Below are 21,430 nucleotides of genomic sequence, written 5' to 3'. Positions count from 1 at the left end.
GGTACTTAGGAGCAGAGAATACATCAAAACTTTATTTTAGGATGCTTCATCTGGCAGCAGAGTGGAAATGAACTAAAAAAAAGGACAAGAGACCAGAGAGAGCTGTTGCTGCATTTACCTCAGAGCAAGGTGTGAAGCCCTGGACTAGGGTGGTGCAGGAGAGTGGTAAGGCAGGGACACAGAGCAGCGATGCGTGAAGGGAAATCAGTGTGTTGGCATAGCAACTGAGTGCTGTGGAGTTGACGGGGCAAGTGGCTAACATGGATGGGGGCAGAACGAAAGGGAGTCTATTGGCTCTAAATTTACTTTCAAAGTGTGAGTCAAGTGAAAACGATGAAGGAGGGTTGAAAATGTTAGATGGCATTTGGAACATCAAGCAGGTATCTTTGATTTTCAGGTGAAAACGAGTAAGTAAGATCTCATTAACCTCCCTTCCCGAACTCATAAAGTAGAGGCCTTCTAATCCTTCCTTCTCAGGAAGCCTCAGGATACTGTTTGCTTGGCTGTTGTCTTCTTATCTTAAAGTCCCTGGAGGGCCCGTCCTGGTTGCCTCTGTGAATCTGGCTCTCCTGTTCACAAAACTTGCTCATTTTCTTCAGCCAAGTGGGGAATTCTGGCCAGATTCCTTTCGTTGGTTATTCTGGTTGTATTTTTTTAGAACAATCTTTGTTTGAGGGCATTTATTAAGAGTCCTGGCTGTGAGCGTGTGTGTTTTAAGAGGAGTTGTTTCTGGGCATAGTTATATATTGCCAGTTTTAAGGATCAGTTACATACGTATTGCTCTGCATTTTACGAGAACTCTTCAGTAAACAATGCTTCTGGATTTTTTGCCAATTGATCTAGATAATGCTATCTTGAGGAATAATAAGATCTAGACATTCTGAATCTCAAGCAATTAGAAGTTGCATTATGTTAGTATTTAGTTATTTAGTGATTTTTCATGCTAGTACTTTGAAGGTTTTTAATTCATTTGTTGTGTATATGATAACTATGTTAACCCAAAAATAAGAAAGGTTCGATTTCTCCTTCCCCGGCTGTGCCACGTGATAGAGTTGTTTAGTACAGGGTGAGCTTTTTCGGAGGTGCCATTTATGGGACAGGTTTTACAAGCTGTAGGCTACTTGTCATGCTGCGTGGAGGGGCTCCACAGAAATGCAGTGTCTGTCTACTCTCCTCTTGGCCTGCGCTTCAGTAGCATGGAGTGCATGGAATAGTTTAGCATTCTTGCTCTCTGTCATTTGGGATTCTTCAGTGCTGCATTGACTCAGCGCTGCTCAGTGGAGAGTCAGCCAACTAAGACCAAAGTGGAATGCTGCTAATGTTGAGAAAAATATGCCATGTTCTCCACTCTCCCCGATATGATTTATCAAATCTGTGGGGCTTTGGCTTACCTGGACCAACCAATATACATTGGAATAGTACAGTTACATATTCTTGTTTGCTTTCTTTAGGGGCACAAAATTATATTGCCTTTTTAATCTTTTCATTTTATTTAATTAGTTTTAACTTCCCATGTATATAGTTGGCTGACCCCTGAAGAAAACCGTAACTTGACTCTGTTTTGAAAAGGGTAGAGAACAAAGTTGCCTCAATCAGCCACTTCCGACTAAAGCATAAAATAATTACTCTTTAAAGCAATTACAAGTATATTGTGAAATATACATTTGAACAATTCAATTTTTAATACTAGGGTTGTCTCCTCTGTGCATTGGCAAAGCAGCAGGTTTTATTTTCAGCATGGAGAGAACTGTTACCTACAGGGGCAAGTACACTCCACCTAAATCCTTTGCCTGTATTCTAGAATAAGTAAATGAATGGGTTATATTCATGTCACAGAAAGGAAGACTTTGTTTTATGAAAGGATTAAGCTACACGAACTATACTTACAAACTCTGAACCTAAATAAACTATGTGAAAATGATTTAAGATAAGAAATGTGACTTTTTAGAATTACATCTTCCACAGAGTAGAGCTTTTCTTTGTACAAATGCTATTTCTGTATGTAGCCATGGAGCCCGTTCGCACTGTGGGAGGATCTGGGCAGCTCTGTCAGCTGGTAGAGTTCTAATGACTTGCTGCCTTTTGGAAGCACAAGTGGAGAAGCCCTGTGCCCTGCAGGGAACCATCTTAAAGATAGCATTGACATTTATCTCTAGTTTGACTGAAAGGCGAGGAATCCAGTTTTAGAATTGGGGACTTGAAATTTCTTTAAACATCACTAGCACGATTTATAACTGATTGCAGGGGTCAGAGGGAAGAGAAAAAAGTGACTAATTTTGGAATTGTGTAGTAGAGTTGTTATAAGTATTTTGTTTTACTTGGTAGATTTTTTTTTCTTCCAAAAGTTAAATGGTGGTTCTACAATAAAAGTTGGTCACAGGGATGGTAGTACAGCATGGAGAACATAGCCAATGATTCTGTAACATCTTTCTACGGTGAGAGTAACCACACTAGAAGGAGTGAAGATTTAATAATATGGGTAACTGTTGAACCAGTGTTATATTTGAAACCAACATAAGATTGTATATCAGTGATCATTCAATTAAAAAAAAGAAAGAATTAAATGTTAAATGGTGGTTCTACATTGGCTTTTACAGAAAATGGTATTTATGATTGGAATGATGAAGGTGGTACTCTAAGGGAAGAAGTTTTTCTTGGCTGAATTAGAATAAAATGATATATAAACTACAAATGCCTCTAACCTAATCAAATATTTTCTCTGTCCAAAGTAATATATATGTTTTCATTTATAAGCATGCATTCCCCTGGTTGGATTTGTGGAAGACTAAGAAACAGAAATACGGATTTTAACATGCAGTTTGTCTGTTTGTCCATCCAGATCTGTAGAGGCCAAAGGTGTCTGTGTGTCTCTGTTCACCAGTTACCCCAGCCCCCTTTCTCTGCAGGCCAGGGGTGTCTACACATGTCTTCCTTCCTCTTAAAAATAAATACTTCTAGCATAAGGGAGAATACTGGATACAACCAATCCTAAATTTATGTCTATCTCAGGGAAGCACATACAGGTTATATGACTTTCTATTTTCTACATTCCCAGATGATAAACAACATCAAGTCTGTTTTAGGACAAAATTGCTAAAATTGAACAGTGAGCTTTAAATCCTTGAACAACTTTAAAAAATGTATTTTAAGACTTTCAAGAAGCTTGTCAGTTTCTCAGTACTGCTTTTCACAGTAAACAAAGGATAAGTGAACTAATGTTATGTCTTTCTGTAATGGCATCTAACTTGGAGTCTATAGGACAGCAAAGAGTTATGACAAAGGCAGAGAAGATGACTGTTCTCTGTATCTGTCAGCCTTTTGTAACAAAAAGTTTACATAAACGAAATGTACTTTTTTTCTTAGTAGATCTAGTTTGTAAGAGGAAAAGGGACATTTCAGACATACTTCAAAACTAAGTCTCTGATGTGGCCACAGATAGTTTTTCAAGGGTTTGGAGAAGTCAGGCAATGTCTCATCTGTTATTAATTAATGAAATGAAACTGGGGTCACTAGAGTACAACAATGAATGAAAGGTCAGTGAATGGAAAAAACTGTCAATGAAGGAGGATGTCAGCAGAGTGGAACATTGTCATAGATAAAGATCAGGGAAAATGTATTCTTTGGCTGAGATAGTGTTTTCTGGAAGTGACGAGGAGCCATGGTTTGGGACGTTTCAAGCCAGACTGAACACTAAATACTCTGATTTCAACCAATTTAAATATTTTAAGGCTATTCGGATTTGTGCTAGAGATTAGTTGAAAAGATTTGTAAAAAAAAAAGATTTATTTTTGTTTTAAATATTTTACAGTGTGTTATTGTTGTTTTGTTGGGCTTTTTGGTTTTGTTTTGAGGCTGAATACCAGTATCTGTCTCTCATTTATTTCTTTTCTCTTAGAATTTTCTAGAGCCACACTCACTTTTGAGGTCCACCAGATTAAAGTGATTTAGGATCACTGTACTACTTAATGACTGACTCTCAGTTTGCAGAATTGTATTCCCTCTGAAAGTTGTTCTATGAGGATGGCCTAAAAGTAAGACATAGCTTCAACTTCACCACCATCTTGCAAACTGTGATCATGAACAAAGTGGTGGCTATATTTATACTTCAGATAGTTTGTCTGTAAACTTTGTTAGTAGTTTCATGTGGTTTAAAGAGTCTTGTTTCTTGATCATATCAAACTTCCTTTCCTTTTTTCTCCTTCGTTGAAGATTTTTCAGTCTTTGACTTCAGGGAAGCAAGGCTCTTCCATAACTTTGGGAGAGGCCCACGTCCATTTTTTGAGCCTAGTATTGAGACCTGGCAGGTCACGGGTGGTGAGGGCAGGACTCCATAGAAAGCATAGATGCCTGTACTGTAGAAAGTTAATCCAGAGCATTTTGAGAACTGTGCAGTCCCTAGAGCCAGACTGCCAGGGCTCATATCCTGGCTTAATGCCCTGTGTCTTTCTGAACCTCTCTTTTCTTATCTGTAAAATGGGAATAATAATAGCACCTATCTCATAGGGTACTTGTAAAGGGTAAGTAAACACTTGTGAGGTATTTGGAGCAGTGTTTGTCACACAGTAAATGTTCAGCAATTCTCTGATTACTTCTAATATTTATAAGCCTCATTACTTGTAAGTTGAAAATGGAATTCAAGTGGTGTTCCCCTGTATTGTCTGGTTTCTCTTTTCTCTGAAACATCTACTCTAGAGTATTGTTGAGTTTAAATGAGACCAGCCCATGAACTGTTTTGGAGCCAGCAGAGAAAAATAGTATTAGAACAGTTCTTTAGAGAAACTCCAGAACCAGGGAAATTAAAAGAAAGTTAAATTTTAAACTCATACAATAGATTATAATTAAAATAGTTCCTATTTAGTTACTGTGTTGGGTAGGTAGGTCTAAGGTAGGCAAAGAATAGTAAGACTCTAACATTTATTGTTACAGGAACTACTTTGGGGGAAAAAAAACCTCAACTTAAATAATGGTATTATCCAGTTAGAAAAGGAACAAAGCACTAATGGAAACAAAATTGTAAATCCCAAAGAGTGACCTTCATACTCATGTGCTGATATTGGCTGCCCTCTTTTTTGTGCTTGTCAGTGGGTTATACTTGGAGGTGTAGGAGTTCTAACCGACTCCATTTCAGCGGCTGCAGTGTCCCTGGTAGAGTGTTTCCTTGTGTGTGAGGTCCACTAGCTACTAACAGACTTTAGGGCAGGAAATGGGAGGAGGAATACCATGGTCAGATACATATTGGACTCTTGTTTGCATTAAAGAAATTAAACCAGTTTCTTTGGAGATGCTTTTTGGAGCCTTTCATATGGTAATGAGTGCTGTGACTCTCCCTGGGAAATGGGATGTGCAGTATTTCTTTTACCTTTTGAACCCTTATCTGGGCTGTTAACGTCCTAGGGTCACCAGTGCTCGGGGAGCACACTGGGAAATGTAACCACAGATGTGCTTTTTTCACTTGGTGTCTATAGTGAATGCTAACAAGGTGAAGCTGAACAATTAGCTGCAGATCAAGGGTGGAGGAAGGCCTCATGGATGAGGCTGGGTCCTAACTGTACATCAGCCCAGGTGCTACAAGTAGCCTGTGCTCTTACCTTCTCTGCTGCGCGATCATGGGGCTTGTATATATGTGCTTGGAATGCTGGAAGTACATACCCGGGGCTGGTATCCCCAGATGAGAGAGCAGCATGGGTGTGAAATAACAATGAATTTTGTGTGGCTGGAGGTCATGTTTGGAAGTGGTAAGAAATAAAGCCATGGTACACTGATGGACAGTGACTGCATTGGGGTATGGGTGGGGACTTGATAATATGGGTGAATGTAGTAACCACATTGTATTTTCATGTGAAACCTTCATAAGAGTGTATATCAATAATACCTTAATAAAAATTTTTTAAAAAAAAGAAAGAAAGAAAGAAAGCCATGAAACTGTACAGGTCCATCTGTCCCGTAGAGGATTTCGGGATTTCTGTAATGGAACACCTGCTCTTTCCGTCTGGTTACCTTAAGAACTTTAGCAAGCAAATGCTTTATGAGTAAAACCAGGGTAGATGCTGAGGGTGGAGGCAAGGAAGGCGGCACGTGTACATTTTGCAGTTGGTTTAGTTGTCCCCCACTTCCTGCCATCCTGGTTTGCTGCACTGTGGAACCTGCCTACACTGAGCCTAGGCAGTAGACAGAGGAGTCCAGCAGACCGTACTGTGTTTAACATAATACAGGGGGTTTAAAGGATGACCGCTTCCCCTCCCAACTCTGCACTTCTGCAGTTTCTGAGGGCACATTTTGTATGCTTCTGGAAGTGTTCTGAAGGCTAGTAGAATATAACTCAAGGAAATGGAGATAAATATTCAATGAGATTTTAGGGTCTTGTTTAAGGCTATGATTAAAGAGGTAAAAGTTGGGCTGCCTTGTCTTCTAATAAGACTTACCATGCAAATTGTTTTTTTATTCAAATTGTATTAAAAGTATACACGTATTCCTTACGATCCAAATCTCTTCAGTTCCTGAGTTTGAACTTAAACTTAGTGAGTAGTGAAGGTTTGCATAGCAAGGGATTTATCAAAAAAATTTGCAGAATCTATTTAGTTCCTAGGTTTGGATTTGGATAGCAAGAGATGTTTAGAGTGGAAAACACAGCGAAGACCTTATTCATTTTCTCCTTTTCTCAAAGGACTTGGGAAAAGAAAAAAATGGATTTCCTATGGCTTTCTCTTCATTAAGAAATGGTAAATTGGGACTTAGTGAAGATCTAGAGCAGATCGTTATAAGGACAAGACTGGAAAAAAACCGAATTCTTCCAGGTCCAGGAATCTTGCCACAAGGCCTTCATGTGCCCTAAGCAGTTAGGGTCTGTCAGCACTTCTCTGTAGTGCTCAGCAAAATGAACAGGAGACCCCAGGGATCGGTGGGAGTTGAGGGAACCTTGACTAACTGCCCAGGGAATCCCAAGGACTTGATACACAGAGAAGGTTTGTAGGAGTTAGGGGTATGTTTGTGATACCTTTGAAAAAAAAACCTGTATAGTAGGACAATTTAAAGTTAATTCCAGAAAGAATTTTTAACTTAATTAGTTTTACTTTGAAGAAATAATATCTGGCCTCACTTCACATTCTTTACATCCCCATTTTGCCTCTGTGCATAGTTGTCTTGGCTGGGTTGTTTGCTTTCTTTTTTTTTTTTAGTTTGCAAAGAGTTATTTATTTATTTATTTTGGTATCATTAATATAACACTTACATGAGCAACATTGTGGTTACTAGATTCCCCCATTGTCAAGTCCCCACCACATACCCCATTACAGTCACTGTCCAGCAGTGTAGTAAGATGCTATAGAATCACTACTTGTCTTCTCTGTGTTGCACAGCCCTCCCTGTGCCCCCCCCCACTACATTGTGTGTGCTATTCCTAATGTCCCTCATTCCCCTTCTCCCTCTCTTCCCACCCACTCTCCCCAGTCCCTTTCCCTTTGGTAACTATTAGTCCATTCTTGGGTTCTGTGAGTCTGCTGCTGTTTTTTTTTTTTTTTGGTATAATTAATGTACAATTACATGAGCAACATTATGGTTCTGCTGCTGTTTTGTTCCTTCAGTTTTTGCTTTGTTCTTATGCTCCACAGATGAGTGAAATCATTTGGTACTTGTCTTTCTCCGCCTGGCTTATTTCACTGAGCATAATACCCTCTAGCTCCATCCATGTTGTTGCAAATGGTAGGATTTGTTTTCTTCTTATGGCAATTGTTTGCTTCTTTAAATCCTCTTTAAGTTCCTTGAGAAAGCATTCACATGGTGGGTGGGGAGCAGAGATACAATGTAGGCTCCATGAAGACAAAGAGGTGAGAAAAAGGAGTCATGTTTGGTGCTGGTGGGGCTTGCATATCCCTGTCACTGCCCCGCCAGCCAAGACTCAGTGCTGGATTATCCATCAGAATGAGCAGTTGGCAGCTGTGGACAGGAACACAGGCGCGTGTTATCTGCATGTGTCTGTGGGATTTGATTTTCTTTTTAAGCAGTTTTATCTGAGTAGTTAACAGAAGACTGATTTTTATCTTTGTGCATGGCATAATTCTTAAATGTTTATTCTTAGGTGGGTTTGCTGAGTTCTCCCGATGTTTCCCTGGCCTCTGTGAAGGGAAGTCCACTCTCGTCCCCACCTGCATTTCTCAGCCTTGCTTACCTGTTGCCAACATTGGGCCAACCCGAATTCTTCCCAATCTTTATCTTGGCTGCCAGCGAGACGTCCTCAACAAGGTGGGTGCTTTGAAAATAGCCTTCGTTGCAGGGTTTATTGTTAGCAGCTGGAGAAATGGCAGTTGCCCATGAACTGTCATTTCAACCACACCCCGCTCCCAGAAAGGGACCCTGTTTCCAGAAAGGAGGGACACCATTCTCAGTGTGATTCCTCAGTGAGCAGTTTGTCGTCTTTGGGAGTGCTGTTTTGTCTGATGTTATTGATTGCCACAGGAAAACTACACTGTGGTCACATTTGCTTGTTGCTCACAAGTCCAGGAGACCTGAAATAGGACAGGATTTTTCAGAAGTTCAGCCTCATTTTACTCCAGTGTTAACTGTTCTATAATAGTAACTGAGCACCCTGAGGAAGGCTAAGACTTCCTAGATTATTTCACATTAAGAAATGTGTTTCTTTACTGCCGCATACTATAAGGGGACTCAGATGGGCTGGGATCGAGGAAGGACCTTATGATGACGGCTGGCTGGAAGGGTTGTGGGAGGCCGTAAAACCATGGTGAGGACACGGGCTGAGAGTACCCCCTGCTGGCCACCCCATCTGGGGCTTCCTGGGGCAGTCTGGTTGAGAAAGAGGCAAGCAGGAGCTCTTGCTGAAGGCGCATGGGCCACACTGAACATGGTGGTTGAGGCCGTATCTAATGGCACAGGCCTTATGACAGGTGATCTGTTTGCCTCCACAGCTTCTATGCTTTTAACCAGTAATGCTAGAAAAGAGTGCTCTGACTCCTTGCAGAAGTGACTTTTGTCTAAAACCTCTTGTTTACATCACTGTGGGGAACTTGGGATTCCTATGGCCAGGATCCTCACTGAATTTAAACCACCTGATGATGTAACTGGCCTGTTGCTAAGCTACTGCTTCCACACCTTTAGGCAATAAGATATGCGCTATATAGAGAGCTCGGCCCAGTGCTCTGCGCAGAGGCGAAGACACTAGTGCTCGACCTACCGCTGGAGAACAAGCCGGGTAATAAACCCTTTCATCCCAAAGAAACGTTCTACTGTCATTTCCTTGGTCTCATGGAATTCATAGCGAACTTGCAGGGGGCTGAAACCCATTGGCAACACAATCACCTCTCACTGAAAAAGGAGTCAAAGATCTTAATCCAGCTGTTGGTGATTTACAAGTGCTGCTTTCCTATATGAAGGTACCTTAGTATTTTCTCCTTGAGTAACTGAAAGAATCAGGCCGACTGTAAGGTAAGCTTCCAGACTGGCCTGCCTTAGCACGTGGAAAGCAAAAATACCCTATCACTGGGCATTCTCTCTCTCTCTCTGTCTTTTTGGTTCTCAGAACTCTTGCCTCTTTAAAACTGTGCCTCAACCCTGTTAATTTCTCTGCTCCTGTGAAGTATTTGAAATTTGTTAGCTCCTGCTTGTACTGAGCCTTTCTGGTAGGGTCATAGTGCCTTTGAGCATGTGATTATTATTAGTTCTCTTTTAGAGATAAGCAAACTATGTCACAGAAAGTCAAATTAATTTCCTAAAGTTACATGAATCCCTGGGGCAAAGCTGGAGATGCTTTATTTAATCCTCAGATCAGAAAATAAAATGAAATAAAATAACTGGTTAATTAAGGACCTTATTCAGAATTACCCTCAGTAAAACTTCACCAGGCAACAGGTGATGTTACAAGTAATTGTGTTACAGATCATTTTTTACTTCTGACATTAAATAAATGGCACATTCATTTTGCTGTATCTATACTTTTTCAGTTTTAACAAATGTCAGTTAACAACCCTGTGAGTGCGTGTAAGGGGAGAGCAGTTAACCTGGAACCTGGAGTTGAGGAAGGGGGAAAAGCTAGTTTTCTACTTTTAATTGGCTTCTAAATGTCGGCTACACAGAATACACACACAGATGCATTGAGGGGAGATGGTAGTGGGGGAAGAATGGGTACATGGGGAAAGAAGCTTGGGCAGGGAGTTGCAGGAGACTGTCAGAAGCTTCTATAAAACGTGTAGGTGAGGGAGTAGTGAGAAGTGAGTACCTTGCACATGGGAGTAGAAATTTATATTTAACCTCCACATTCATTGTGGGGAGAGTCTGAGCGCTGAAGAGGATTTTAGAGCAACAAATGAGGAAATTGACATTCAGAAATGTTAAATGAATTCCCAGCATCACCCAGCTTTAGAAGCAGGGTTGCTGCTCTGAATGGCAGCAGCTGTGTAGGCAGTAGAGAGCAGGGAAGAACAGGATGAGGAAAGGGAAGCTCATTGAACTCCTGCTCAGCACAGGGCAAATCCCTTGCCAACTTCTGAAGCGAGGGTCACCTGGCATCCAGTGTCCCCTTGAATCTGCACAGTGTAGGAACTAAGCCCCTCCCACCCCAGGTTTAGGGGGAACCACAGAGCATTGGATGGAGTGAGATTATGTTCTGAGAACTTCCCTATAGCAGAGAAAGATTTTGGTGCAGGCTCCTAAAGAGCATGACTGTACAGCTGCAGTCTCTGCAGTCTCTTCCAGGTCACCCAGGTGATGGGAACTTGCAAGCCCAAGCCCTTCCCTACTTGTCTGGAATAGAACAGAGAGAGTGAAGACTAGTGCTTAAGTCTAGAAAGTGGGAAGAAATAGTGAAGTAACAAAGATGCTTAACACTGGAGGAACACAGAGATAAAATGCAGTAAGTTGAGCAGCAAGAAAGCTTCATTAAAAGCAAAATACACACTCAAAGAAGGTGGAGTGCGGGCAGCCTTAGAGAAGAGGTGTGCCTAAAAAAGGCTTAGGATTCTGTCTTTTAAGGATTTCAAGGAGGGGGCAAAGGGCTGGGGGCATAGGCTTGACCTGTGGTCTCATGATGTCTGTCTCCGATGAGAGACATTATGTCATCATCCATAGTCCTCTAGATACTCTTCTGTAAGATAAGCTTAACCCAAGGAATTTATTGACCCTGTTCTCCAAGACAGTGGTGACCCTCAAGCAGTGGAAACACACTGTTTATAGAGCTGTTCTCCCTGCCTTTAGATAGGGTCGATTGTTAGCTCATTACCATAAAGTATGTTAAGAATCTTACCTCCTAACTCCCTGGTTTTTAAATAGAATCTTAGCCTTAAGATGGAGTCTCTTCTGTTCTTACTATACTATTTATATCTCGACCTTTCTCATCATAGGCAGGAAAAATTAATCATGATTCTTGTCCCATGCCCCTGCTCTATCTCAATACATTCCTTTTTATTAAAATTTAGAAGCTGAAATCTTTAAAAATGACAACAGGCCACTAATTTTGTTGTTTTTTTTTTTTAATTAAATGCCACCAAAATGTGTTAAAAGCAGATCACAGAAATTTTATTGAGAGAATCATAATTTTACCATTTGAAATGCTAGACTCTTTATATTATTGCATTTAACCCTCATAATAGGACTAGGAGGTATGTTGGCCCTGAGTTGTTAAGTCACTTACCCAAGATTTTGTGGCTAGGAAGTCTTTGACTTCAAAGCTGGTCAGTGGCAGAGATCATACTCACAGCTAAGCTACTCTGGCCTTAAATCCTGTGTTTATATAACACCAGAAATAACCATCATCTGGAAAACAGAACTCTCTGTAACAGGCTGTTATGAAGCACTAACAAATCTTAACAGTATACTGAATCACAACTGAGATTTTTCTCTACTTTTTCCACAGCCTATTTGATACCATCACTATCCATTAGAAATATAATGCAAGAAGCTACATACATAATTAAAAATGTTCCAATAGCCTTATTAAAAGTAAAAAGAAAAAGGTGAAATTAATTCTAATAATGTTTTATCACAGTGTATCTAGAACATCATTTCAATGTGGAATCAATATCGAAAATTACTGATATTTTACATTTTGTTGGTACCAAGTGTTTGAAATCTGGTGCATGCATCTCAGTGTGGGACTAGCCACATTTCAGATGTTCAGTAACCACGTGTGGCTTGTGGCTACCATATTGGACAGTGCAGGCCAATGCTCTCAGCATATATTAATTTGTCCTTATGTTTAAAAGACATGGCTTTTCTATTAAAGATCATAGAAGTCATTGGTAGTGAAAAGAATACTTAAATTTTCCTTTTCCCTCACAACTGTGTTGTTCTCACAATCTATTCTTTCATCCTGTAGTCTTTGTACTAGAGGTGGACTAGGAAGAGCTTATTATATGTGAAGTAGTTTGCTGAAGCCCAGTGCACATCTGAACTGAGTGGGGTTTGAGAAAGAATCTCTAGTTACTGTGTGAAAGATAGACGTTCTTGATAGTTTTTATTCCCATATCACTTAAAATTTCAAATAGGGCCTTCTGTTTCACACTTAACTACATGGAACACGTGACAGAATTACCCATGTTGAGTAGTTAATGAGCCAGAACTGAAGCGGGTCTGTTCAGGGCTGAACCACGTCAGCTCCTTCACTGAAGCAGTTCTGCTGCCCCCCACGACCCCATTTAAACCATGTGCTGTCAGCATTCTTTGCGTAGCTTCTTATTTCTGTCTTTTAACATGCAGAAGTGGTCTTCCTGTGCTGCTTTACCTTAGTGTTCTGCTTGCCACTAGGATGCCTGCTACTTCCTCTGTCGTTTTCTTCCTCTGAGAGCCAAGCAGTAGTTTGGACACGGTGTAGACAAGTACCACTTTCGGGGTTCCCATATGATCTAGGACGACAGAAGGTGAAGACTGTCAGTAAAAATGAAGATTCAGTGTCCGCTCTGGAGAACCACACAGTGTGCAAGGTGGTTAGACAAGCCCTGATTCGGCACTAGTTCACAAGAACAGGCGGCCCACAGTGTGGCGCCCGTCCTGAGGCAGCGCAGCGTGGGGGTTGAGAGCCCGTGCTGGAGGAGGTGGGCAGTTCTGCATCCCAGGGCTCCGCCTTACCAGCCAAACCACTTTAGTCAAGTTACTTGAACCTCGGTTCCTTCACCAGCAAACAATACTGATTCCTGCCTTCTAGTGTGTTCATGTGATATTCAAGTGAAACGCTGCATGCCAAGCACCAAGAACAGGTCCAGGTTTATAGGGGCACTCACTATTGCCGTCACAACGTGGACTATACACGCTGCCAGGGGGAGTGGCAGATAGAGTGGGCGAGGTTGGTTGAGGAAGGCTAGATGTAGGAAGTAGGACTTACAGTCAGTTTTGGAGGCAAAAGGAGTAGCAAATGCAAAATTATTCACTGAATTGACTTCAGAAAGAAAGATGACCATTCCGTTAGCTAGAATCGCAGTGCCCACAGTGACTGAATGGGATCTGTCCTCAGCCTGGCCGACCATGGGAAACCTGATCAGATCGAACAATCTTAGTAAGGCTGTACCTCAGCCTGTATCCCGTATGTTACTCCACAGTCTGCAGCAGGCCACAGAACCCGCTGTCAGAAATAAGCCCAACTGCAGGGTAATGTTTATTTCATGGTTTAGGAGAAACTTTTAAAGGAAAAAAATTGTGAATGGAAATAATAATTAATAAAATTATAATTTATTTTTTGTTTCGCAAATATTATTTTTAAAAGTGTTCTTAATTATATATCGAAACTAGAATCCAATTTTTAAAAAATCCTCCCATTTGCAGCTGAACCTTATCCAACTTGCTGCATTTAGTGTAATTTCCCTACTTAAGGCCAATTAGGAGAAAAGATAGTTCCAATTAGTGAAAAATATACATTAGAGGCTTTTTGGGGGCAAGGAGGGAGACAACAGTTTTATTGAGACATAATTCCTATACCATATGATTTATGAACTTTCAAAAATTGAGATATAATTGACATATAACTTTAGTTTCAAGTGTACAGTATAACAATTCCACATTTGTGTACCTGCAAAATAATCATTACAGTAAATTTAGTTAACATCCAAGACCACATCATTAAAATTCTTTTTTCTTGTGATAAGAACTTTTAAGATCTATCTTAGCAACTTTCAGATATACGGTATTATTAACTATAGTCACCTTGTCATACATTACACCCCCAGGAATTGTTTGTTTTATAACTGGAAGTTGTGCCTTTGACCACCTTCACCCATCTTCTCCCTGCACTGCCTCTGGCAACTGCAATCTGTTCTTTGTATCTATGAGTTCAATTTGTTGTGTGCTTTTTAGATACCACATATAAGGGTGATCATATGGTATTTGTCTTTTTCTGACTTACTTCACTTAGCATAATGCCCTCAAGGTCAATCTATGTTGTCACAAATAGCAAGAGTTCCTTCTTTTTTTGTGTGGCTAAATGATATTCCATCACATACCCACCTCCCCTACCCGCCCACCACTACACACACACACCACATCTTCTTTATCCATGCATTCATTGAGAGACACTTAGGTTGCTTCCATGTCTCGGCTGTTGTAAATAATGCGTCAGTAAACCTGGGGGTGCAGATACCTTTTTGAGTTCCTGTTTTGTTTGTTAGAATAAATACCCAGAAGTGGAATTGTTGGTTCCTATGGTAGTTCTATTTCTAATTTTTTGAGGAACCTTCATACTCTTTTCCATAGTGTCTGCACCAGTTTACATTCCCATAAGGTGATTTTAAAGTAAGATAAAGAGAACTAACATTTTATGAAACTCTTTCTTATATTATGAGCCAATCACTTTATCTTCACAATAGCTCTACAAAATATACATCACGAGCCCTACTGTAGGTGAGGTTCCTCAAAAAATTAGAAATAGAACTACCATACGATCCAACAATCCCACTTCTGGGTATTTATTCTAACAAACGAAACAGGAACTCAAAAAGGTATCTGCACCCCCAGGTTCACTGAAGCATTATTTATAGCAGCCAAGACATGGAAGCAACCTAAGTGTCTCTCAATGAATGAATGGATAAAGAAGATGTGGTGTGTGTGTCGTGGGGGGGGAGGGGGAGGGAGGTCAGGTCACCTGCCTGAGGCCATTCAGGGGATGAATAGTAAGGTGTTTGGCTGTGCTCTGGTGGTTCTGGGCCAGCACCCATGTCCTTTGCCCTGTTCATGCCACACTGGCTCATCCGGAGGAGCAGGAGGGAAGGTAGCATGTGTAGGTGTGTGTGTGTGCTGCAGAAAAGTAGTTGTGGTAGTGGAAGTGTATCAAAATTTCTCTATCTTGTTTCTGTTTTTCTAGTGTAGTAGGAAGCAGGATCATCATTAGCTGTGGATGAGGACGAAGGGGAGAGACAGAGTCTGAAGCAAATGGGAAATGGGTGGCATGGCATCTTGGAGAGAGGGAAGTGAATGGACTAGGGAAACACAGTGATTGCTGAGGAGCATTCATTCAGAGTGGGATCCGGAGCACTGCTGAGTGTTTCTCTGGCGTGTTCGGCTGCCCGGGTGCAGACGCAGGTGAGGCAGAGAATTCGATTTGACCCCAAGGTCGTGGCCTTGCCAAGTAAGTGGGCAGCAGTAGTGGGACAAAGGAATTGAGGGTGAAGGCAAGGGAGTGATTATAATGACAGAATTTAACTGGACAAGGAAGGCAGACATCGTGAGGGTGAAGGACAGGAGGAGTAGGTCCTGGGGGGCCGAAGGGCGCAGGAGAGGTGGTGCAAAAGGATGCTGGAAGCAGAGGCGGCCTCATCTGAGGGCAGGCTGTGGGGTCGGGATGAGGAGGGACTGTGTTGCTGGTAATGACGAAGCTGGACCAGGTCTCCTGGGAGTGAGTGGTCACGTGAAAAGTTCACAGACATGAGAGGCCAGGGTGTCGGAAGCATATTTGAAGGCCAGAGAAGACAGATTATTTTGTCAGTAGAAAGTATGTTTCAGTGGACCTTAGCACCAAGTTGAGATAAATACTAAACAGTATAAGATGACTGCTCTCTGGAATTTTAAAGATAATGTTTTTAACTATGCCAGAGAGTAATATTCAGTTGTGTATGCTTTACTGAAACAAAATTGAACAAATTACATAAATCTCTCTTTATGACTAAGAAGTCATTGACATCCATCTGTGCATAAAAGCAATCATTATTCTATAAAACAGACCCATCCTTCATAACTGTCGTTCATCCCAGTTCCACGTCGGAAATGTTGACATAGATGCCTGTGTATGGTCACAAAAAGAATCAGAAGACTATTATTCAGTTTCCTGAACCTGGAGCAGAAACTTGAACTGACCTCCGAGATTCACCCAGCTGTCTGCCCTGACGCCCGCCAAGTGCACGCTCGCCTCACGGCTGGTGGTCAGCTCTGGGCTCTGGCACGTCTGCCTCCACCATTTGAATGGGATGCTTCGATGGAGGCAGTTGTGTTTGTTTTCAGCCTCTGTACTTATTGTAGTTGTGTACATGAATTGAAATAGGACACATACTGATGAAATATGAATGAGGGGAGAGTGTTATTTTCCTGTGACCTAAAACAGTAAGTTACATGTTTTGGAAAGATTCCAGAAAGGCAAATTGCTTAACATTTTTTTCTGTCTGAACTAGAGGGGGAATAAGGCAACTGTACATTATTTTGGGGACAGTCATAATGCGGAGGGATTCTGTAGTGATGTTGTTTTCACAAGTTCTTGCTTTTCTTCAAAGAAATGGGATCTCTAAGTGGTTGGTGCATTTGGATGGAATTTGCTTAAGAACTCCAGTCAGCTAACCTAGCAAAAAAAGCCATGGGCCTATTTTGGAAATTAGCAAACTTTTTCTCCTGATGTAGTAACTACCAATCCTGATTACTTACTTATGATAGTTAATTAGTAGCCAATTATATTTAAATTTTATATAGTAATATTTTAGGATTTTGCTTGCTTTTTGTTTTTAAAATTGACCATGTTCTATTTATCAAGTCCCATCTTATTACAAAAAGAATCTCAGGTAGCAGCTAGATAATCAATTTAATAAATAGACTTTTTAAGTAAAATTTTTATAAATCAAGTTATGTTTACCTTTGAGATCATTCCTTTTTTTCTCATTTCAATTTATGTTTAAATTATTTTATTATTACTCAATTTTAATACATTAATGTCTTTTCTCCCCTCCTGTTTGCCAGTTATCTAAAACAAAGCTACTATTTAAATGCATCTTTTAAGGTGCGTTGTTTTATAAGTGAGAGTGTTTTGAGATCTTAAAAGCCCTGTAGGCTTGGATTGTTGAGGTTTCTTAAATTGGGTCGGAAGTGCCACCTTCTCGCATGGCCTTGCTGCTGCTGTTTAATGGGGCAGCATCTGCGTGAGGGCAGCGAGCAGGCATGTGGGCACAGCTCGCCCTGCAGCAGTAGACGCCAGTGTGGGCATGGCAGGGAGACCACTGGGTGCCTCTGACTGCAACTGAGGGAACAGTTAGGGAAGAGGTGACATGGAGGCAAGGTGTACAACTTAGGTGAGTGTCTGCAAGTAGCCATGTAGTGTCTGAGTCACTCCCTCCTCAAAGAAACAAAACAGAGTGATAGTAAAATTTCATAGTCTTAACACTTCGTTTAGTTAAAAAGAACTTGTATTATGTAGTCTAGTTACTTTATTGCTCCATCTAATTTGCTTTAAAAGAAACTTCAGTAGAGTATGGCAATTAAGAGGACAGATTCTGGAGATGAATGTACCTGGATTTGAATCTTGACTTTGTACGCACTTGCTGTGTGACTTGGCAAACTTGATGTAACCTCTCCAAGCCTCGGTTTCCTCATTTTTAAAATGAGGATAATGACAGTACACATGTCAAAAGGTGGCTGTGAGGATTAAATGATACAGTCCGTTTGCATGCTTAGTACAGTACCTGGCATGTAGCAGTGGGCATTCATTGAGTTTTTGGTATTATTTTATTAATATGTGCTATCATACTATAATTTATAGGCCTCTAGCAAAGGTGCTCAGCAAATATATTCTGATTGAATTTAGATGAAGTGCTTGTTTCTGCAAAATACAGATTGTTAGGCTATGTCAGAAGTGTACATTATTAGATTCTATAGGGAAATCGAACTCAACACCCATTATTGACTTGTGACATGGGGTCCTCAGTGAGAACTGCCTGTTGGCGTTTGATTGTTGTAGCAGATAACCCTGCTGGTGTCAGCCTCTTTTCTCAGACATTTCGATGTCTTCCTTATTGAGTCAGGCAGAAAGTGATGTTACTACCTCTTTTTACTTTTAATAAATCTTAGTAGTACTGTTGGTGGAAAGAAGAAATATACAATGGCTCCTCTTTTTAAGGACCATTGGTTAGAAAGATTTGAAAGGCTTTTAACTCCAGTGACCCGCTGCTGTTCGTACACGGCAGATTCTGTGGTTGATCAGACAACCATAGATAATCTCAGCATAGAAAAACAGATGTGACCTTTGCTAAACATACAAAAGTTTAAAAGTTGTGGTAAACACCATTAAGATCTTCATAGCCTAATTATGAATGGACAGAGGCATATGAGACCATCAGAGATGGGGGCTGTGGCAGAGCTGAAGGGTTGGTTACTTAGAGAAACTCCATTAGTTCCAAAGGCTGTTTCTGAACATTGTCATCTCACAGTTGAGAGAGGGTTGCATACCTGATCTGGATTTACTAAGTCTACCTTTTATGAAAGTAAAATGTATTTATTGTGCCAAATGCAGTGAATGAAGAAGTCAGGGAATTGGTATATTCAGAATGGTGAAACAGGAAGAAAATTATCAACTGTCTTTGCAGTTGGGAAAGATTTGTAGCAGCGGCAGCATTCTAGGAAAAGGAAGAAGTGACCAGAATTGCTACATTATTTCAGGCTTAGAACATGTAGAACTAAAGGAAGTGGGGTTGTACAGGCTTGCCTGGAAAATGGCCGGCAGGGTGTCAGTTGAACAAACATGTACTGAATGCAACTATGTACCTGGTGCTAAAAGTCGGAAGACAAGCAAGAATCAGCCCAAGGATCTCCTTACTTCAACTACTGACTAGGGGAGACAAGAATTATCTGCGCCTCGGTAACACAGATGCCAGGTGCTTTACTACTTGTGTACACAAAGTCCTTTGGAAGGGCAGAGAATGGGATAGTTAATCATCCATCGGTGGAAGGAGTTCATAGTAAAGTCAACTTAAAACAAAGTGGGAAAAGTAGAACAGTCATCAGGGAGAGGAACCGGGCCTGTGAAGCACAGGAATGTGTGAACAACAGCACAGAAAGGGAGCTGCGTACACGTGATGTTGGGGGATCTGCAGGTCGGATAGGACAGGAGCAGACATGGTGACATTATTAAAAGTGTGGATGAAGCACTTAGCCCATTTTAATTATAAGGGAGGTTACCCTAGTTCTTGTTCAGTGTATGCACTGAGACAGAAACACCACAGACTTCCAGAGCTCCCTGGTGGGTTTTTGTTACCATGGCGAGGGCTGGAGAGAAGGGGACAAATGGAAGGCGTGGTACCAAAAGGATTTGAAAACCACTTAGATGGGGTCATAAGGAAGAGAAACAGGATGAAACGGTCCTATTTTCTAGCTCAAGGCCCTGGTTGGATGTTATTTCCATAAAGCAATTTTGGACTACTGAACTACTGAAACAGGAATTTGGGGCAAAAAAGAGAGAAAGATAATGTGTTGAGTTTCTGACATGTTGAGTTTGAAGGGCCTGAGGACATCCAGATAGAGATATCCAATAGATAGTGTGAAATAGGGGCTAGAAATTGGAGTGCTGTCAGCATGCAGAGCTGATAATTAAAGCTAGTGTAGATTCGGCCTTGCAGAGAGTAGGGTGAGAACACTGCCTGGGACTGTGTCTTAAAGATCAGCCAGCGTGTTCAGTTGGGGAATAAATGTCCTTGCTATGTGTGCATATATTCTAAAGTCATAGTAAACTGTTGTAGTTTTATTTTTTATTCTTTGCTCCACTTCTCTCTCTAGTAATAAAGATAACAGAGAGTTGACTGTATTATTTGTGATCTTCAAGCATACTATTTTCAACAGCCGTTTTTGCCCATAAAAACGTGCTGCTTTAAACTTAAGTCCCCAAAATATCATTATGATGAATGTCACATTTCTAAATTGTCGTCTGGATTTCACCAATTGAATAAACTCTGATTATATCAAAGAAACTAGTAAGTTTTATCATTATGTTAAACTTTACTCTTTAAAAATGATTGTGCTATTATGTTATTAGTCACTTTAATTGCTCTTTCCCTCCCTAGGAGCTGATGCAACAGAATGGGATTGGTTATGTGCTGAATGCCAGCAATACCTGTCCCAAGCCTGACTTTATCCCTGAGTCACATTTCCTCCGAGTGCCTGTGAATGATAGCTTTTGTGAGAAAATTTTGCCGTGGTTGGACAAATCCGTGGATTTCATTGGTGAGCAGCTCAAGTACCATTACAAGCCTTTAGGATACAGTCTCATGTAAAGTGTACACCCTCTCCCTTCCCTCCCTCCCTACCCCTTTTTTTCTTTAAAGGAGCCTATTTCAGAGATTTCAAAAGTCTGAAATCAACATATGATGCCACTTATCTGATTCAGTGGTCAAGGTGATGTGTGTGCCATGCCATCCCTAAGGGCCTGGCCATGTGACATTCTAGCTAACTGAACACCATTAGGTTAAGCCTGATGGGGTCTGTGATTATGTAATGGCAGGTATTTGAAAATCAGTTTGACTTTTGGAATTAAATTTGTTACCCACTTTTTCAAATACCAAGACTTTGGGAAACTTGGGTGGCATTCCTTAAACTGTTTTTGCCTTGCTATATTTTTCCCAGAGAATAGTCAAATCCTGGGAGAACAAATCCCATTACATTTAAAGTCTGTATGTCACAAGATTTCTAAGTCTCAGACCGTGTGCCAATAATTTAAAGTAGTACTGGATCTAATTAAATTCCCAAACACACACACACACACACACACACACACAGCCCATTTCCCTGATGTTTGTGGTGACAGGGTCTGTTATGTTCTGTACTCTGTTCTGCTCACTGGGCCTGTCAATCCAGGAGCCTCCCTCACTCCTGGCTTCAGGCGTTGTGACATTTTGGTGCCACGGGATCAGGTCTGCTGGTCGTAAATTGGTGACATGTCTAAAAGGTGGTTTTAGTGGAGAGCAAACAGAGGAGATACGTTGCTAGCTCTTGACTGACAGACCAGGGCTGACTCTTGATGGTCATGTGAGGGGTTTTTTGTTTTTTTTCCCCTAGTCACATAGATTTGAGTACACTAATTCATAAGTATTTCAAATTGGTTACGAAAATTTTTTAAAATAAAGAACTAGTTTCTTTTAAAAAGTGAGATTAAGTAAGTTAAGCCCCTCATTATATCCTCTCACTTGCAAGAAGAACTTTCTAGGTAATGCTTTTGGAACTTTGGGTAATTCTAAAACAGTTCTCGTTTTTTCAAGATCCC

General features: G+C 40.9%; 1 protein-coding gene across 3 annotated transcripts in view; it reads left to right on the top strand.

Moving 5' to 3' along the window:
* Positions 1 to 21,430, top strand: part of DUSP16 (dual specificity phosphatase 16) — a 94,162-nt gene that overhangs the window by 63,657 nt on the left and 9,075 nt on the right. For all 3 annotated transcript variants that reach the window (XM_057491671.1, XM_036909577.2, XM_057491672.1), the window contains 2 exons: positions 8,075 to 8,238; positions 20,235 to 20,394. In XM_057491671.1, the coding sequence (XP_057347654.1) occupies positions 8,075 to 8,238; positions 20,235 to 20,394 (324 nt within the window). The remainder of the gene's footprint in view (positions 1 to 8,074; positions 8,239 to 20,234; positions 20,395 to 21,430) is intronic.

Source organism: Manis pentadactyla, chromosome 14 (genome assembly GCF_030020395.1).
Source record: "Manis pentadactyla isolate mManPen7 chromosome 14, mManPen7.hap1, whole genome shotgun sequence".
Classification (NCBI taxonomy): Eukaryota; Metazoa; Chordata; class Mammalia; order Pholidota; family Manidae; genus Manis; species Manis pentadactyla.
The sequence above is the reverse complement of the archived record's forward strand: the minus strand, read 5'-3'. Positions and strand labels throughout refer to the sequence as shown.